General features: G+C 43.4%; 1 protein-coding gene across 1 annotated transcript; it reads right to left on the bottom strand.

The window, feature by feature from the left end:
- Positions 1–5,836: 5,836 nt before the first annotated feature.
- CFAP144 (cilia and flagella associated protein 144) lies at positions 5,837–14,642 on the bottom strand. Its single transcript, XM_003812859.5, has 5 exons — positions 14,579–14,642; positions 14,209–14,459; positions 11,488–11,547; positions 9,381–9,484; positions 5,837–6,175 (listed from the first exon to the last, which is right to left on the bottom strand). The coding sequence occupies exons 2-5, from the start codon at positions 14,339–14,341 to the stop codon at positions 6,068–6,070; spliced, it is 405 nt and encodes a 134-aa protein (XP_003812907.1). The 5' UTR covers positions 14,342–14,459; positions 14,579–14,642; the 3' UTR covers positions 5,837–6,067.
- Between the last annotated feature and the right edge of the window lie 2,041 nt (positions 14,643–16,683).

Genomic DNA, 16,683 nt, shown 5'->3' on the forward strand with positions numbered 1-16,683 from the left:
GTAACAGGCTCAGAAGCAGTTTGAGACTTTGAATTATGCAAGTAAATGTTGAGAGTTTCACAAAAGAAAGCACAGGTTAACAACATTTCACATTGATAAAGCCAAAAGTAAGTTTTTAATACAACATACCTCTAAAGGCTTTGAAAACTATGTCCCCCCTCTTTTACTTCTTGTTTTTTTCTCTTTTTTATTACAGAGCAAAGATTTACATATGGACTCACTTTCCTTAGTTTTAGAAATATCCTCTGTAGAACTCATTTACATCACTTCTATCATTCCAACCCTCAAAATAAAGGGTGATCAAGGTGCAGGTAGCATTATGCCTTCTTTTTCTTTTTGTATAGACAGGGTCTCACTCTATTGCCCATGCTGGATTACAGTGATGTGATCATAGCTCACTGTATCCTCAAACTCCTTGGCTCAAGCAATCCTCCTGCCTCAGCCTCCCAAGTAGCTGGGACTACAAGTGCATGCCACTGTGCCTGGCTAGGTGTTTTTATTTATTTATTTATTTATTTATTTATTTATTTATTGTAGGGACAGGGTCTTGCTCTATTGCCTAGGCTGGTTTCAAACTTCTGGGCTTAAGCAATCCTGCCTTGGCCTCACAAAGTGCTGGGACTACAGGTATGAGCCACTGCACTCAGCCTCCTTCATATTGCTTTAAAATAAATACAATCCCATCAATTGAAAAATAAGTAGGAACCTAGGAGTCCCCAATACAGATTCTAATATGCATGAATTCAGTTATCATGATGTAATTAAATAAGTTTCTCAACAATGTTCACATTTCAGTTACCAAAGTAATAACTGAGTAGATGCGTAAAGTAGAAACAGTCGCTGCTAGCTCTTTAGTCCACAAATCACTCCATAAATGACAGATGCAGGAAGACTAGTGACCATCACTTCTTTCAAAGTCTGTCCAAGATCAGTCACTGCATCAGTTATTCATTTCACACACACACACAGCAAAGTTTGTAGTTGTGTTGCCTCTTTGTCTTTAGCAATAAACTCATGCATTTTATAGAAGTAGATACCTGAGAGGGAATTGACCACCAAGGATTAATGTACACCAAAGAAACAAAAAGTGATAGGGCACGGTGACTCACGCCTGTAATCCCAGCAGTTTGGGAGGCCGAGGTGGGCGGATCACGAGGTCAGGAGATCGAGACCATCCCGGCTAACACGGTGAAACCCTGTCTCTACTAAAAATACAAAAAATTAGCCGGGTGTGGTGGCGGGCGCCTGTAGTCCCAGCTACTCGGGAGGCTGAGGCAGGAGAATGGCATGAACCCAGGAGGTGGAGCTTGCAGTGAGCCGTGATCATGCCACTGCACTCCAGCCTGGGCGACAGAGCAAGACTCCATCTCAAAAAAAAATAAAGTAAAAATTTTTTTAGATTGGCCAGGTATTGGTGGTATGCACTTGTCCCAGCTACTGAGGAGGCTGAGGTGGGAGAATCTCTTGAGCCTGGGAGTTTGAGGCTGCAGTGAGCTATGTTTGTGCCACTGCACACCAGCCTGGGTGATAGAGTGAGAACCTGTCTCAAAAGAAAAAAAAAATATTTTTTAAATGGTGAGGCTGGAAGTAAAATTTGAGTGCAATGCAAATGGAATTGTAAATGAAATAGCTGATATTGGACTGTGAATGCTGTTGCCCTTCTAGAGACTAGATATACAGCCAGAGAAACCTTGTGAAGGCAAACTTACAAATGAGGAAAGAGATGGAAAGGATGAAGATGTCTCCAGAGAGTGACACTAGTAAAAAACTTTACATTAAAGGGACTCTTGGAGCTATCTAATGACATTGGAAGATCAAGTGATAAAATGTTGGAACTAAATCCAAACTTAGAAAGGAGTAAAGACAATTTGCCAAGGCACGGAAAAAATGCTTGTTCTTCATCGTAAGTTATAGAAGGGAAAAAAGAAGACAAGCATGGTTTTTCATACAGAAATAAAACACTTGATTCTCAATATTTCTACTGTTTTAAAGTGAGTCTACTAAATTTTAGTATTTTAATTTTGTTACGCATTGAACAGAGTTTTTAATACTTTCACACAATTTTTTTTTCATTGTTTAGTTTTGTTTCGAAGACTTAAAGATTCATACTTTTTTTTTTTTTTTTTGAGACAGAGTCTTGCTCCGTTGCCCAGACTGGAGTGCAGTGGTGCCATCTTGGTTCACTGCAAGCCCCGCCTCCTGGGTTTTCACCATTCTCCTGCCTCAGCCTCCCGAGTAGCTGGGACTACAGGCGCCCTCCACCACGCCTGGCTAATTTTTTGTATTTTTAGTAGTGACGGGGTTTCACCATGTTAGCCAGGATGGTTTCGATCTCCCTACCTTGTGATCCGCCCGCCTCGGCCTCCCAAAGTGCTGGGATTACAGGCGTGAGCCACCGCGCCCGGCCAGATTGGTACCTTTTTTTTTTTTTTTTTTTTTTTTTTGAGGCGGAGTCTCGCTCTGCCGCCCAGGCTGGAGTGCAATGCGCGATCTCGGCTCACTGCAAGCTCCGCCTCCCGGGTTCGTGCTGTTCTCCTGCCTCAGCCTCCCGAGTAGCTGGGACCACAGGTGTCCGCCACTGCCCCCGGCTAATTTTTTGTATTTTTAGTAGAGACGGGGTTTCACCGTGTTAGCCAGGATGGTCTCGATCTCATGACCTCGTGATCTGCCCACCTCAAGGACTTTTGGACAATTTTTTTTAGAGGTCACAGAACAATTGTAATTTTCCCCCAATGATGATTAAGATCACTTTGCATAGTTTCAGCAAGCAGGACATTTTTGTAGTCCTGCACTATTGTGCAAAGTGAAGACTGACTTTATATGCTTTTTTAGATGAGTATACAAAGTAAGAGCTTTCTGTTTTTCGGGCAGAGTTGGGAAGGAGATGAAAGCAGAAAATGTGGTTGCTCTCTTTGCAGGAGCAGAGCTGTAGAAGCACACTGATTGCTTTCAGAGCACAACCTTGTGATGAAAACATTCAGGCATTTAATCTATTTTATAATTTACACTAGATTATAAAACTAGATTCACCTTTCTGCATATCAACAAATCCACTTTTTATGCTGTCCTGAAAATTTAAATATTCATGATGATGAATTCAAGTGTAATTATAATAGGTACCTTTTTCACATTGAAGACAAGATGTCCAATAATGTTGCAGAATCTTTTGGTATAAGATTTTTTTGTTGTTGTTTGTTTTTTATTTTTTGAGATGGAGTTTCGCTTTGTCACCCAGGCTGGAGTGCAATGGCGTGATCTTGGCTCACTGCAACCTCCGCCTCCTGGGTTCAAGTGATTCTCCTGCTTCAGCCTCCCAAGTAGCTGGGATTACAGGCGCCCACGACCAAGCCTGGCTAATTTTTGTAGTGTGGAGATGGGGTTTCACCAAGTGGACCAGGCTGGTCTCGAACTCCTGACCTCAGGTGATCCGCCCGCTTTGGCTACCCAAAGTGCTGGGATTACAGGTGTGAGCCACCACGCCAGGCCTAAGATCTTTAATTGGAAGTCATTGGACCTCAACTGCATGCATGTAAACTCACTCTTCTGGCCAATCAGAAATGATATCTGATCATTATCCTGTATATTACCTACTACATTGCTGGTTGAATTACTTCCAGTACTAGATATGCAGTTTTGCTGTAGATGATGGTAGCTATGATGATACCAAAGAAAAGGCTCTTTTTAGCCCAACAAAAATTTTAAAAGAACATTGAAAACAAGCAGAGTGGATACATAAGAAATATGCAAACAGATATGTAGAGGAAAATTAACCTGTTCTATTCTGATATAAAAACGATGCATAGTATTTCATTTGTATTTTACAAAACAGAACCGAGATTATATGCAGCATTTACAAGTATCTTACCTTGTATCACAATGCAGGATTCCACTGCTCCTCATCAATGTACTCTGAATTTCTGTATATGAGCTTCTGTGACATAAAATGGGGCGAATCTGCTGAGACTTGCCCTCAGGGTTTCCATCCTTAACCAAACCCTGCTATATATTGGAGGGTTCATGGCCTTCTTCTCAAAACAAATAATTAAAATAAAAATCAAGATCCTAAGACAAAATATACCTAGCTCTTTTTAAATAATGAGCAATGATTTCTTGTCATTAGATGCATTCCCCCTCACTCAGGAATAAGAGATCTTTAACAGTTTCTTCTTTATCCGCTTAGGCCAAAGAAAAAGCCAAAGTGATCACTACATATTAAAATTTAGGTATTAATTTTATTTTCTCTAAGTTTTTATACTTCCTAGTTTAAAAAAAATGCCAAAATGCTCCTGTTCTGGTTTTCTATGGTTTAAATAGCAACATAGGATGGCAACGTTGGCTTCTGCGGTTTTACAAAGACAACTCCCTTGGTGTACAGAATGGTCAACAAAGGCTCTAGCTTGATGGCAGCTGGGAACAAGTCTAACTTTCTGGAACTCATCATTTGAGGCTTCAGCGGCAGCACGCTTCTTTTCTTCTTTTTTTTTTTTTTTTGAGATGGAGTCTTGCTTTGTCGCCCAGGCTGGAGTGCAGTGGCCCCATCTCAGCTCACTGCAAGGTCCGCCTCCCAGGTTCACGCCATTCTCCTGTCTCAGCCTCCCGAGTAGCTGGGACTACAGGTGCCCATTGTCACACCCGGCTAATTTTTTGTATTTTTAATAGAGACGGGGTTTCACCATGTTAACCAGGATGGTCTCGATCTCCTGACCTCGTGATCCGCCTGCCTTGGCCTCCCAAAGTGCTGGGATTACAGGCGTGAGCCACCACCCGGCCTCAGCACACTTCTTTTCATTTGCCTGCTCCATTATCTCGTGAGTTGCCTCTTCGATTTCATTTCTCCTTTTTTTTTTTTTTTTTTTTTGAGCCTCAGTGCCTGGCTCAATGACATCTTTATGATCAGTTCCTAGATTACTTTCCTTACCTGCTGGCCCTTTTGTAAAGATTCCTTTGACTTCCTTCCTTCCGCCCCCTCCCTTCCTTGGCATCCTCTTTAAGAAGCTAAGGCCCCATGAGGAAGAGATGGTATTGGATCCCTTGTGCCCTCCACCCTTTCCTCAGGGACGTGCAGCACCTAGGGGTGCAGGAGACCAGATTTCTGCTAATGCAGCCCACACCCAGTCATTTGCTTACTCTGCAGAGATCTGTGGCCTATGTGGTCATGCAGAGGTGGCACACTGGCTGCAGAGGCTGAGCAGAAGCTGAGATGGCTGCAACTCTGAAGCATGTGCTAGCTTAACAGGATGAGGTCCAGGAGCAATGGTTCGTAGCAGGAAGGGGAAATGTAAACTGACTTCCCTGGTTCTTTCCTTAAAGGTCTCTCAAACAGTACTATGTGGGGGTCTCTAGAGAAGTTTCATTATTTTTCCAGAGGGGAACACTCCATCTTCAAACCTAGGGTAAAAATGTAGTATATGTGTGGGTGGGCACCTGGGCTAGGGGTTCAGCCTTCTTTTTGTAGATTTTCACAGATTATTTTCAGCTCCATGCCTGGCTCGTGCCTTGTGTTTTAGTATCCTTGAGCCCTGGGCTTCTCCTCTTCCCCCAAGAATAAACCCCCAGCCTCCAGCGTGGGGGAGATGTTATAAACCTGGCTTCTGGTGTAGGGGTGGGATTATCCCTACCCACATCCAATTTCAGTTCTCTGCTTCACACCTCACTCTGTCTCAGAGTCCTGAACCTCTATCTAGAGTTCTGGAAACCCTGTGCCCAGAGGCATTCCATCAGCTTGCATTTTGTAGTTCCTGCCATCCTCCTCCATCAGCTTTCTATCTCCTGAACACACTTCCAGTTTTTTCCTATTGGTAACATTTTCCTTCCATTCTCTCAGTGGTGGGTTTTGTATCCCTTTGTGATCCTTTATTACTATTAGGAAGGCAGAGCAGATGATTGTATGCAATTAGCCCACCATCTTTATCTGATTTCTCACATTGCTTTACCACACAAGGATTTCAACCAGTGGACTTGACCAGAAATGAGAAAAGTGAGACTTCGTTTTAAAGTAGTATTTTATTTCTCTGGGCTGTGCACACTTAGGGCATTAGATCCACAGATGGGCTCATCTGCTGGGATGCTACTTGTGGTGATCATCTCCTAAGCCCCATGTTTTAGCCTTGTACAGAGTGATGTCACTGCAGACCCTGAAGTGATTCAGCCTGCGGTCATGGCGTTCTGGGTTGATCTAGAAAGGAGGATGCAGAATCAGAAAGAAGCCTGTGAGGATGCAGGAGGACCTGGGTTTGGAGTCAATGGGCCTGGCTTATATCAGGCTCCACCCTCCCAACCTGTGGCTGCATTGCGGAATGGAGATGACCACATGTACATCAAAAAGGTTGTGAGGTCAGAGGAGAATAACCTACGCACAGTCGTGGTTCTCCCTGTCACACTGCCTGACTTGGAGGCCACAGTATCCTCAGCACCTAGAGCAAGACCCAGGGCATGCTAGGTATTCAATGCATATTTGCTGAAAGAATGAATTTGTTGAAAGAGTCACATAGCATCTAAGTAAAAGTCGGCACTCTGACACATCGATCTTATAGAAGTTACACCGTGCAAATAATTTAAAAAATGTATTTCCAGAAAATGTTACCAGGAGATGAGAGGCTGAATGATGGTCATTGAGTCTGGCTTTGCCAGTGTCCCAGTACTGAGACTGGAGGTATCTTGTCTATCCAAGGTGAGGCTCTGCCAGGGGGCAGGGAGCTTCAAGTTGCAGCTGATCAAGCCTCTTCTGGCCCAGCTACTTCATTCTGAAGCTCCAACTTAATTACCTCTTCTGGTTGCACAACACCTGCATCTCATGGTTTTTGGGGTATACTTTCTTACTATGCTAGCAGTGCTCTTGTGATGGCATTGTCCCCAGGTTTATATGATGAACAGCATGGAATATTTGCAGACCCTCTGCAACTCCAGAGTGCTCACTGATCTGGAGACACATGCACTCTGTGATCTGCAGAGCCTACGAAGGTCTGAGCAGGGCAGGCCACACTTGTCCTTCCTGTCATCGTAAGCCTGCACGAGATGTCCTGGAAGGTCAAAGATGCAACATCTCCACATGCACACTTTGTACTTGTGTGAGCCAGGTCTTTACTCTTTAACAAAATGAAGAATGCTGAATTAATTTACTTGTGCATTGTACTATTCTTCTAAGTTGCTTCATGATCTATCTTGGCTGATTTCTATCTTCACACGAACACCCCATCCTTCACAACCTTTCTTCTCCCTGGCAAAGATTCTTTCCTTGAATGAACTCTACTCAGGAACCCTGAATTACTTTTCAACTAGGTCTGATTTTGGGATTTCCATTTCCTCTACATTGCCCAATTCTAGCAAAAATCCTGCTAAGGTGATTTAACCAGAACCCCCCACCTTTAATATCTGATCACCTTTGATATCTGATTGGGTTCCTCATCCTCCACCACTCTCCAGGTGATGTCTGATCCTGCTAGCCTGCCTTCAGCAAGCACCCTGTTAGGTGGAAATTAGCCAGAATCTGCCCTTATCCCTGATGTTTCCTCCTAGCATTTTTCCGTCACTCACCCCCACCTCATTCCTTGGCTACACAGTCGCACTTGCCCATGCTGTAATCAGAGTTGAGGCCAGGCTCTTTCCCTCCCTCACTGCAAAACCCCATAGTGGTGCCTATGCCCTTCACAGTAGTTTCCCCACTTGGAAAAGTCTTCTTTCTGTTTTTAAATTTTAAATTTATTTTTTTCCACTAGCACTTCCAGTACCATTCCTTCTGGTTTTTAACAGTCATTGAATATTGACCCATTATTCATATTTATATTCAATAACTGTCATTGAATACATATTTTAACACTTTTCTCTTATTCATGATGTTATCTCCCCACCTCCTCTTTCTCTGTGAGTGGTTATCTTCTCCAGCTCTCTAACCATACCTGTCCCTTTGTACCAAGTCCCTCCTTGTAGGTGCGTATATATGTATACATATATGTGTGTGTATATGTACATATATATGTACATATTTTGTATGTATATATAAAAAGAGAGAATATATATAAATATTTTTTATTTATATATAATTTTATTTTATATATATTTTTTATTTTATATAATTTTATATAAAATTTTATTTAAATTTTATATAATTTTTATATAATAATTTTATATATAATTTTATTTATATATTTATATATAAATAAAAAGAGAGAATATATATATAAAAAGAGAGAATATATTTTTATATATATAAAGAGAGTATATATATATATAAAGAGAGTATATATATATATATATATATATATATAAAGAGAAAAGAAGAAGTAAGAAAAAAAAGTTGGAGAAAAATATAGAATAGTTGCTTGGTAATGTAGGTGTTGAAGGTTTTCCTAAGCAAGGCACAAAACCCAGAAACCATAATGAGAATTGGTGGCATATTTGATGACTTAAAAATGAAAACCTTCTGCATGACCAAAGACATAAGCAGATTTAAAGACTCGTGTGGCAGAAATTTCTTTGACTTGTCTATTCCATATTGCACATTTCTCCCTTAAAAACAGAAGCGCTGTATTCCTTGGGGTGATTGTGTGCTAAAGTGGCTAATTGTGCCCTTCCAATCAAACAAGGAGAGGACCCCTACTCACATGTCCATTTTTTATGTTTTTTGTTTTAATTTTTAAATTTTTTATTTTTTTAATTTTAAAAAATGTTATTTATTTATATATTTTTAAAATTAATTTTTTTTTGAGACAGAGTCTCACTCTGTCACCCAAGCTGGAGTGCAATGGCGTGATCTTGGCCCACTGCAACCTCCGCCTCCTGGGTTCAAGTGATTCTCCTGCCTCAGCCTCCCCAGTAGCTGGAACTATAAGCATGCGACACCATGCCCAGCTAATTTTTATATTTTTAGTACAGATGGGGTTTCACCATGTTGGCCAGCCTGGTCTCAAACTCCTGACCTCAGGTGATCCGCCTGCCTTGGCTTCCCAAAGTGCTGGGATGCCAGGTGTGAGCCACTACCCTCAGCCACATGTCCATTTTTTAGGGATAAGGAAGCAGAACTCAGAGATATTGAGTGGCACACCCAAGACCACCTTGCTGATAGCTGATGGAGCTGACTCAGGTATCTGTTGTCAGTACCTTTATTTAAACACACAGTGTTTACCATGTGCCAGGCACTGTTCCAGGTACTGCACAAATATCACCTCGTTTCATACTCATAACAAGCTTATGAGATAGGCACTGTATTAGCTCCATTTTACAACAATTAAACTGAGTCATAAGAGAGCTTAGTAACTTACCCAGCTGGTAAGAGGTAGCCAGGTTCAAGCCCAGGCATGTCTGGCCCCCTGCTCTATTCTACGGTCACCACCTACATTGCTGCTGTGTTTCCTCGTGTTTCCTGAGGAAGGAGCCACGCTTACCAAGGGCTCTAAGTCCCATCCAACTTCCTGGTTTTCAGTCTGTGTCTCTGGGTACTTCTTCCTTGGTCCCTGGGCAGCATGGTGAATGAGATTCAGAAACCTGGCTGGGAGACGAGGTATGAGTTATGAAGGAGTCAGGCTTTGGGACCAGAGGTTGGTCCTGTGCCCTTTCCTGCGTCCACATTGTTCCTTTCAGGCAGAGCATCTGTGCCTTGGAGGTTTGCCTCAGCCTCAAGACCAGGGTGTCTGGTCTCTCCACTCATCTTTCAACAAATATGTGGTGAGCTCAAACTCTGTGCCAGACATGCTTCCGGGCGCTGGGCATAGAGTGCTGAGTGACAGCATGGTCCCTGCTCTCCTAGAGCTCATACTCTAGATGAGGCAGAAGACACAGTATTCAGGTTTACAAAATGACGTGATGGTGGCAGACAGGGATACACGCTGTGAAGAAAGGAATAGGTGAAGGGTCATGTGCAGGCAAGGGCAGCTGCTGTAGATGGGGCGGCGAGAGAAGGCCTCTCTGGTTGCCAAGCAGGAGCCAGCCCTGGGAAGAGGCAGAGGAAGAGCACACCACAGGCAGCAAGAGCAAAGGTCCTGAGGCATCAGCGAGTTTGGCCAGTGTAGCACAACAGAGAGTGAGGAGCAAGGTTGTAAGAAGTGAGGTCAAATCTTTGTGTATTGAAATAAGTATGGCTGCCGACAACAGATGGATTTGCAGCTCCATAGTTCTGCCCTATCAAGTCTCCACCGGAGAGAGGCAGGCGGACAATGGAATGAACCTGGGCTTTGGAGTCAGTGCTACTACCGGCTTGTTGGGTGGCATCACTTCTCTGGGCCACTTTACTCATCTGTGAAATGGGAGGAAAATGTCTATCTCAGCAAGATGGCTGGGAATGAAATGAAGGAAGGTGATTCAAGGGACTGACACTGGGCTAGCACATCCTTAATATAAGAGAGAGAGCAGCTAATTCCTGCCTGGCTTTCAGGACCCTCATTTCCTGTTCTATTCCTTATTGCTATAGGTTCCCAGCTTGCATCCTTTACCCTAGTCAGGAGAGTGCACTATAGATAACACCTTATTGCCTGTGATGATGCCCTCCCTATTAGTCTATTGACTTATCTGCCTCCTTCGTAATGCTCTGAGAGCCTCTGCTCCCCCACTTCCCATCCCAGCCGCGGTCATCTGTCCTTCACCAAATTTTGCTCATGGAAGGTAGAGGGGAAGAAGGAAAGCTTTCCAAGAGGGATCAGGTTTTCCACCAAATATCTCTCCTCCCTCACTCCCAAATAGGGCCCTTTTTCCACCTGTATGTTGTGGCCATGCCAAACTACTTGTAGTCACGTTTTTTATTTCTGTAACTTTCTATAGAACTCGGAATGTCCTTCCACAATCTTCTCCACCTCACCCTGTGGTCGCCTCCTCCAAGAGGTCTTCCCAGAACTCCACTGCCTGATGGGGGCACCTGTTTCCTATGCTGTTCTCACATCAGTCATGGTCCCTCTTTACTTGTCTACTTATTTCCAAGTCTACTTCTCTTCTTCTTCATTATGCTATGAGATCCCTCCATCCAGCCCCACCATAGAGATTACCTAATAAAGAAAATAATCATGGGACTAATATTTCCTGAGGACCATGTACCAGCTACTGTTCTATGCACTGGTATTGTTTTAATCCTCACATCAATCCTGAGAAATAGGCTAAAAGAGGTAAAAAACCTGCCCAATGTTACAGTTAATGAGTAGCAGAACCAGGATTTGAACTGAGTTAGTACAGCTTCAGAACTTGTGCTTATAACATCTACATGTTTGATGAATGAACGAAGGCAATGTTAAGCCAATAGGAACATTAGTTGGCTTGACAGTTATAATTGAGTATGTCCATCTTTTAAACATTTTATTTAAAAAAAATTTTATTTTTTTTATTCTATCTGCCACAGACTGTCTAAGTATCTGTCTTTTTTGAGCTTGGTTAGTATGAGTCCCATTTCCAGGATCAAAGCAGAGGACTCTGATGCTTGCTCCAAGATATCACGACCCTGAGAGGTCTCTCCAGCCAGCCTGCCTCTCTGGGCTCTATCTCAGTGGCATTTCAAAGCCCAGGACTTACCATCTGCAGGTTCCTCCAGGTTATCATGCCAAGACATGGGCTTCCTGGTGACTGTATGAACTAGAAAAAAAGAAAACAGCTTCACAAGTTCAGATTAAAACATGAGTTCCCTGCCCTCTCTAAGGTCCACCTTAAACAGGGCACCCATTTGGCACTCACTGAGTATCTGGTACATGCCAGGTATTATCCTGGGTGCTAGGATAATGCACGATTGGATAAGGCCCTCAAGAACCTCACAATCTAGAGTGGCACTGCCCAGAATGGTGGTCATCAGCCACATGTGGCTCCTTTAATTTGAATAACTAAAATTAATTACAATGAACACTTCAGTTCCTTAGCCACGTTAGTCACACTTCAAGTGCTCAATAGCTGCAGGCGGTTAATGGCTACAGTTTTGACTACAGCCAAGACAGAGAACATTTTCATCACTGATGAATTCTCTTGGACAGTGCTGGCCTATGGGGAAGGCCAAAGAGGTTTGCCAGGCAGTGATCTATGCCCAGGAGGGCACATGGTAACAGAGGAGCAGCACCCACATTCATCCACTCAGCTCATAATTACTGTGCACTGAAGAACAGGCTGTAAACAAGACAGAGCTGGCTCTTGTGTCCCCTTAGCTTTTACTCTATTTGTGGTGACAGGCAATAAACATACATATATCACCCGGCAAATGTAAGTGTGATAGAGAACAGTAAAGCAGGTTATGTGGATGGAGCTGAGGTGTGGGTGATGTATCTCTAGGGAGAAACATATGAGCAGAGTTTTGAATGAAGTGAGGGAATGTGCTGTGTATGTGGGAAGCATATGAGCGTGAGCCTGGGGAGTTTGAGAAACGTGAAGAGAGCCAGAGTGGCTCCAGTGGAGTGAGCTGGACGGAGAGTAGTGAGAAATGAGCAGACACCAGTAGAAACCAGTGGTCTCCAAGTTGCTTGTCTCAAACTCCTATCAGTAAAAGAACTTTAGAGCATGCGCCCTTAAAATATGTATAATTATATAGTTTTTATGGACTATTATCAGTATATTAGCAAATAAAATTTCTATCTTTATAAATAAAAGTAATCAATACACGTTGTAATATTTTCTCACTTTATTCCAATGGCTCACATGCTCAAGGGACATGAGCTGGGAGGCAGCATTTTCCCTAGAGAGCATGAAGGTTGCCTGAAGAGATTATTTCCATTGTTGGAATGGACCGAGTTTGAACGGCTTTGGACACTACTTTGCTTTCCTGAAACTAGTGGTTGGGGACTCCAGAAGAAAACCAAGTTAGTTAGAAGGAAAGTGAAGACAGTACATTTTCTCTATAGAGCCAGGCAACAAAGTGGACTTTACATATTAGGCACAGAGTTGGGAGAGGCATTCAGGAAGAAGCAACAATGTTTATGCAGGTAAAGTGGGAAATGACATGATGCATTTAGGAAATCCATGTATTTAGAAATGGCAGGGGGGAAAGGAATGTGTGTGGGATTCGTCAGCAATGGCTGGTGCAGAGTAGGCACCAAAGTATTTCTTAAAGGAGCAGGGTAAAGTGGGGGAGAGGAGTATGGGATGAAGCTGGCAGGAACCAGAGCCAGATCCAATGCGCCTTATGTCGTGATTGATTTAAACTTTACCTCAGAGGCTATGAGAAGGATTTTAGGTGGGATTGATGTGATCTAATTGTCCTCCTAGCATAGTGCTAAGCTAGCAAAGGTGTAGGGGTTTGGTCGGAGGGGCCAGCTTGGAGGGAAAGAGAATAAGGAATTGGGAGCCCATCAGACCAATCCAGGCGGCAAGGACTAGGGCCCTGCAGAGGCTTCAGGAGTGAGGATGCAGGCAGAGGCTGTTTGAGGTGCTACTTAGAGCATGAAAGTACCTGAGCAGAGGCAGAGAGGAATCCATATGCACGATGGTGTCTTTCACTGAAGCAGGAACAAGTGGGTCAGGGGAGAGGAATGTTAATAAACAGGACTTGTGCCTTTTTTAAAGTGTGTGGAGGGAGAGAGACCTTGAGGAGGACTCCGAGGCTTCTAATGATCACGAGATCATTAGATGATGAGAGTGAATGATTCTGATCATGAGAGTGAATCATCCGGGGCCTTTTGCAGAGACAGGGTATTCTGGAGCAGCAGAGAGTGGGGAAGGTGGGAATGAGCCTGGCTTTCCTCCTGCTGGGTGTGAGGTGCCTGTGGGTTGTCCAGGGAGGGGAGCTGTGAGGTGGTTGGGCGTGTGGATCTGAAGCTCCATTTCAGGCCCAGTGGCATTCAGGGGAAGCTGGTGTGACAGGACAGAACAAACTGCCCAAGGAGAGTGCTCAGTGACAAGAGTGGAGGGTAGGGATGTTTTATCAGGGGGCACCCCAGAACTTTCCGAAGGGCAATATCAGAAGCCTGAAGAAAAACCTTTCACTTGTTAAAAACAACCCAAAATACAAACAAAAACAAAACACAAACAGCCTGCAAAATATAATTATTTCAAAAGTAAAATCATAAAAAGCCCTACAACTTTTTTTTTTCTACAACGAAAAGATTTAATCGTGTTGCGCGTGAACTTTAATACAGCGAATACATCTGATATGATGTGGCCTCTCCAAAGTCATGGTTCCTGAAATCTAGGAAAGGGGGCGGGTGCTGGGGAAAGAGTTTTTGCTGGGACCGCGTTCCCACCCCGCAACCCGGAGGGCTCCTCCTTCCCCGGCGCCCTCCTGCTCTCGCCCTTCCCCCACCGCGCCGTGCCTCTCACTCTTGCGGAGGGGATTCACGTGATACTGCGTGTAGAGTTTCTGGGTTCGTAGCTCCTTGAGGTACAGTTCCCGCAAGATCTGGTTCTGATGGACCTCATCTGGAATCACCTTCTCTTTTGGGTGTCCCGCCATGGCCTTGGGCTGCCACGCGCCCTTTTGCCTGGGCCTTCCACAGTCTCCAGGCAACGCGTCCCTGCTGTCTCCAGGCAACGGCGTCCCGCGGTCTCCAGGCAACAGCGCTCGGGTAGTGCTGCCGGGTCGGGGCGGGTCTCACTCGGCCAGCCCCTTACCCTGCCTGCATCGCCCCGCCCCGCGCCCGCCGGTCGGGATCTTATTTCGCGCCCCGCCCTATTCTGGCACTGTACTCACCTGCTCCAGCTTCTCAGGCCCGGCTGGTTACTAGAAGGTCCCCTGGATACTGCCAGGAAAGGGCTTCCCGGCAAGGGGCAGACCCAGGAGGTAAGGGACAGATGATTGGACCTCACCTTGGCCAATCATTTCCTAAAAAAGCTTTTGGAAGGAGTCAGAAACCTCTCCCACCTTAAAGCAGATGCCCAGAATCAAAACCTCACAAAAAAACCGGAGGTTTCCTCTCTGAGAAAACGTTCTGGCCAGTGTGACCAAGATTACCAATGCGATAATATTGACAGAATAAACCTTTCCTAATTAAGGAACTTGTTGATTTTGTAGTTTGTTTATTTTTAATGTTTGTGTTTAAAATGCACGTAATATAATTTTACCATCTTAGCCATTTTTAAGTATTACAGTACAGTAGTATTAAGTATATTCAAACTATGTGAAACCAATCTCCAGAACTTTTTCACACCCATTAAACAACAAGTTTCCCTTTTCCCTTCTCTCCAGCCCCTGGCATTTCACTTTTTGTTTCTATGAATTTGAGTCTGCTAGATACCTTAAATAATGTAGTTTATTTTTTAAAAATCGCCGAGCACGGTGGCTCACGCCTGTAATCCCAGCACTTTGGGAGGCTGAGGCAGGTGGATCACCTGAGGTCAGGTGTTCGAGACCAGCCTGACCAACATGGTGAAACCCCATCTCTACCAAAAATACAAAATTAGCCAGGCGTGATGGCACATGCCTGTAATCCCAGCTACTCGGGAGGCTGAGGCAGGAGAATCTCTTGAACCCGGGAGGTGGAGGTTGCAGTGAGCCAAGATTGCGCCACTGCACTCCAGCCTGGGGGGGCAGAGCGAGACTCTTTCTAAAAAATAAAAAATAAAAAAAATAAAAAGTAGGTCCAGCATAAAGAAAGAAGCCACCCCTACTTTTAGTAAGCACCTAAATACTGTCTGAAGACTGTGCTCTTCCCCACTCAGTACTTCATTCATTCATCCATCCATTCATTCGCTCAGGACACAACGTGAATTGCAGAATGGGTTTAGTCTGGGACACAGTGTTGAACAAAATTTTTAATTGGATTGTTTATCAATTTGTTGGAGTTCTTAATATTATTATTTTGAGGGCTGTACATGCTGCAAATTTATTTTCCCTCTGTGTGGCTTGCCATTTTAGTCTCTTAATGGTGTCTTCTGGACACCAAAAGTTAAATGTAGTCAAATATATTAGTCTTTTCCTTTATGATTATTGCTTCTTAATTTTCATTTAAGACACCTTTTTCTAATTTGATGACCTGAGGTTATTTTTATATTACTTTTTAGAGCAGTGCTGTTTAATAAAAGTATGAGCTGAGCCACTCATGTAGTTTAAAACATTCTAGTATCCACCTTAAGAGAGCAAGAATTAGATAAAACTAATTTTAATAATGTGATATTTAACTCAGTATATCCAATTTGTCAATGATTCAATGTTTGAATATAAAAATTATTGAGATATTTTACATTGTTTTGTCCTACTAATGTTTAAAATCCAGTGCAGATTTTACACTTCATAACACATCTCAAGAGCTCCACGGCCATCTGTGGGCAGAACTATTAATATTTAAGAGGATTTGTTGTTTTACCCTTTCTCAGTGAGATCTGTATTCCACCTGAAATTGGTTTTCGAGTGCAGTGTGAGGTAGGAATCCAGCTTAATTTTTTCTTTCCAAAGGAGTATCCAGTTGACCCACCAGCAAATTATTGAAGAGATAGTCCTTCCTCACTGGTCTGCTATGCTACTGTGGCCATAAAAAAAGTGTCCCCATTTGTGCAAGTCCATTTCTGGACTCTATTCTGTGCCATTGGTCTATTTGTCTAAGCTTGCAACAGCACTACACTATCTTAATTACCATAATTTATGTAACACATTCTAATATCTGGTAGGGAAGGATGTCTTCTCAAGAGAGTCTTGCCACTTCTTGGCCCTTTGTATGTCCATATAAATTATAATGAGCTTGTCAAGTTCCTTAAAAATATCTTTTGGGATTTTTATTGAGATTATATTGAATCTAGACCTCAGTTTGAGGAGAGCACTTCTTAATGTCACGTGTTCATCTGATGCTATCATCTGCTCAG

This window comes from Pan paniscus, chromosome 1 (assembly GCF_029289425.2).
Source record: "Pan paniscus chromosome 1, NHGRI_mPanPan1-v2.0_pri, whole genome shotgun sequence".
Classification (NCBI taxonomy): Eukaryota; Metazoa; Chordata; class Mammalia; order Primates; family Hominidae; genus Pan; species Pan paniscus.

Coding starts and splice junctions, on each gene's coding strand:
- CFAP144 (XM_003812859.5), bottom strand. CDS start 14,341: ATGGCGGGACACCCAAAAGAGAAGGTGATTCCAGATGAGGTCCATCAG. Junction 11,548..14,208: donor CGTGAATCCCCTCCGCAAGA/GTGAGAGGCACG, acceptor CTTTTTTTCTAG/TTCATACAGTCACCAGGAAG. Junction 6,176..9,380: donor GATGGGACTTAGAGCCCTTG/GTAAGCGTGGCT, acceptor CCTCCTTTCTAG/ATCAACCCAGAACGCCATGA.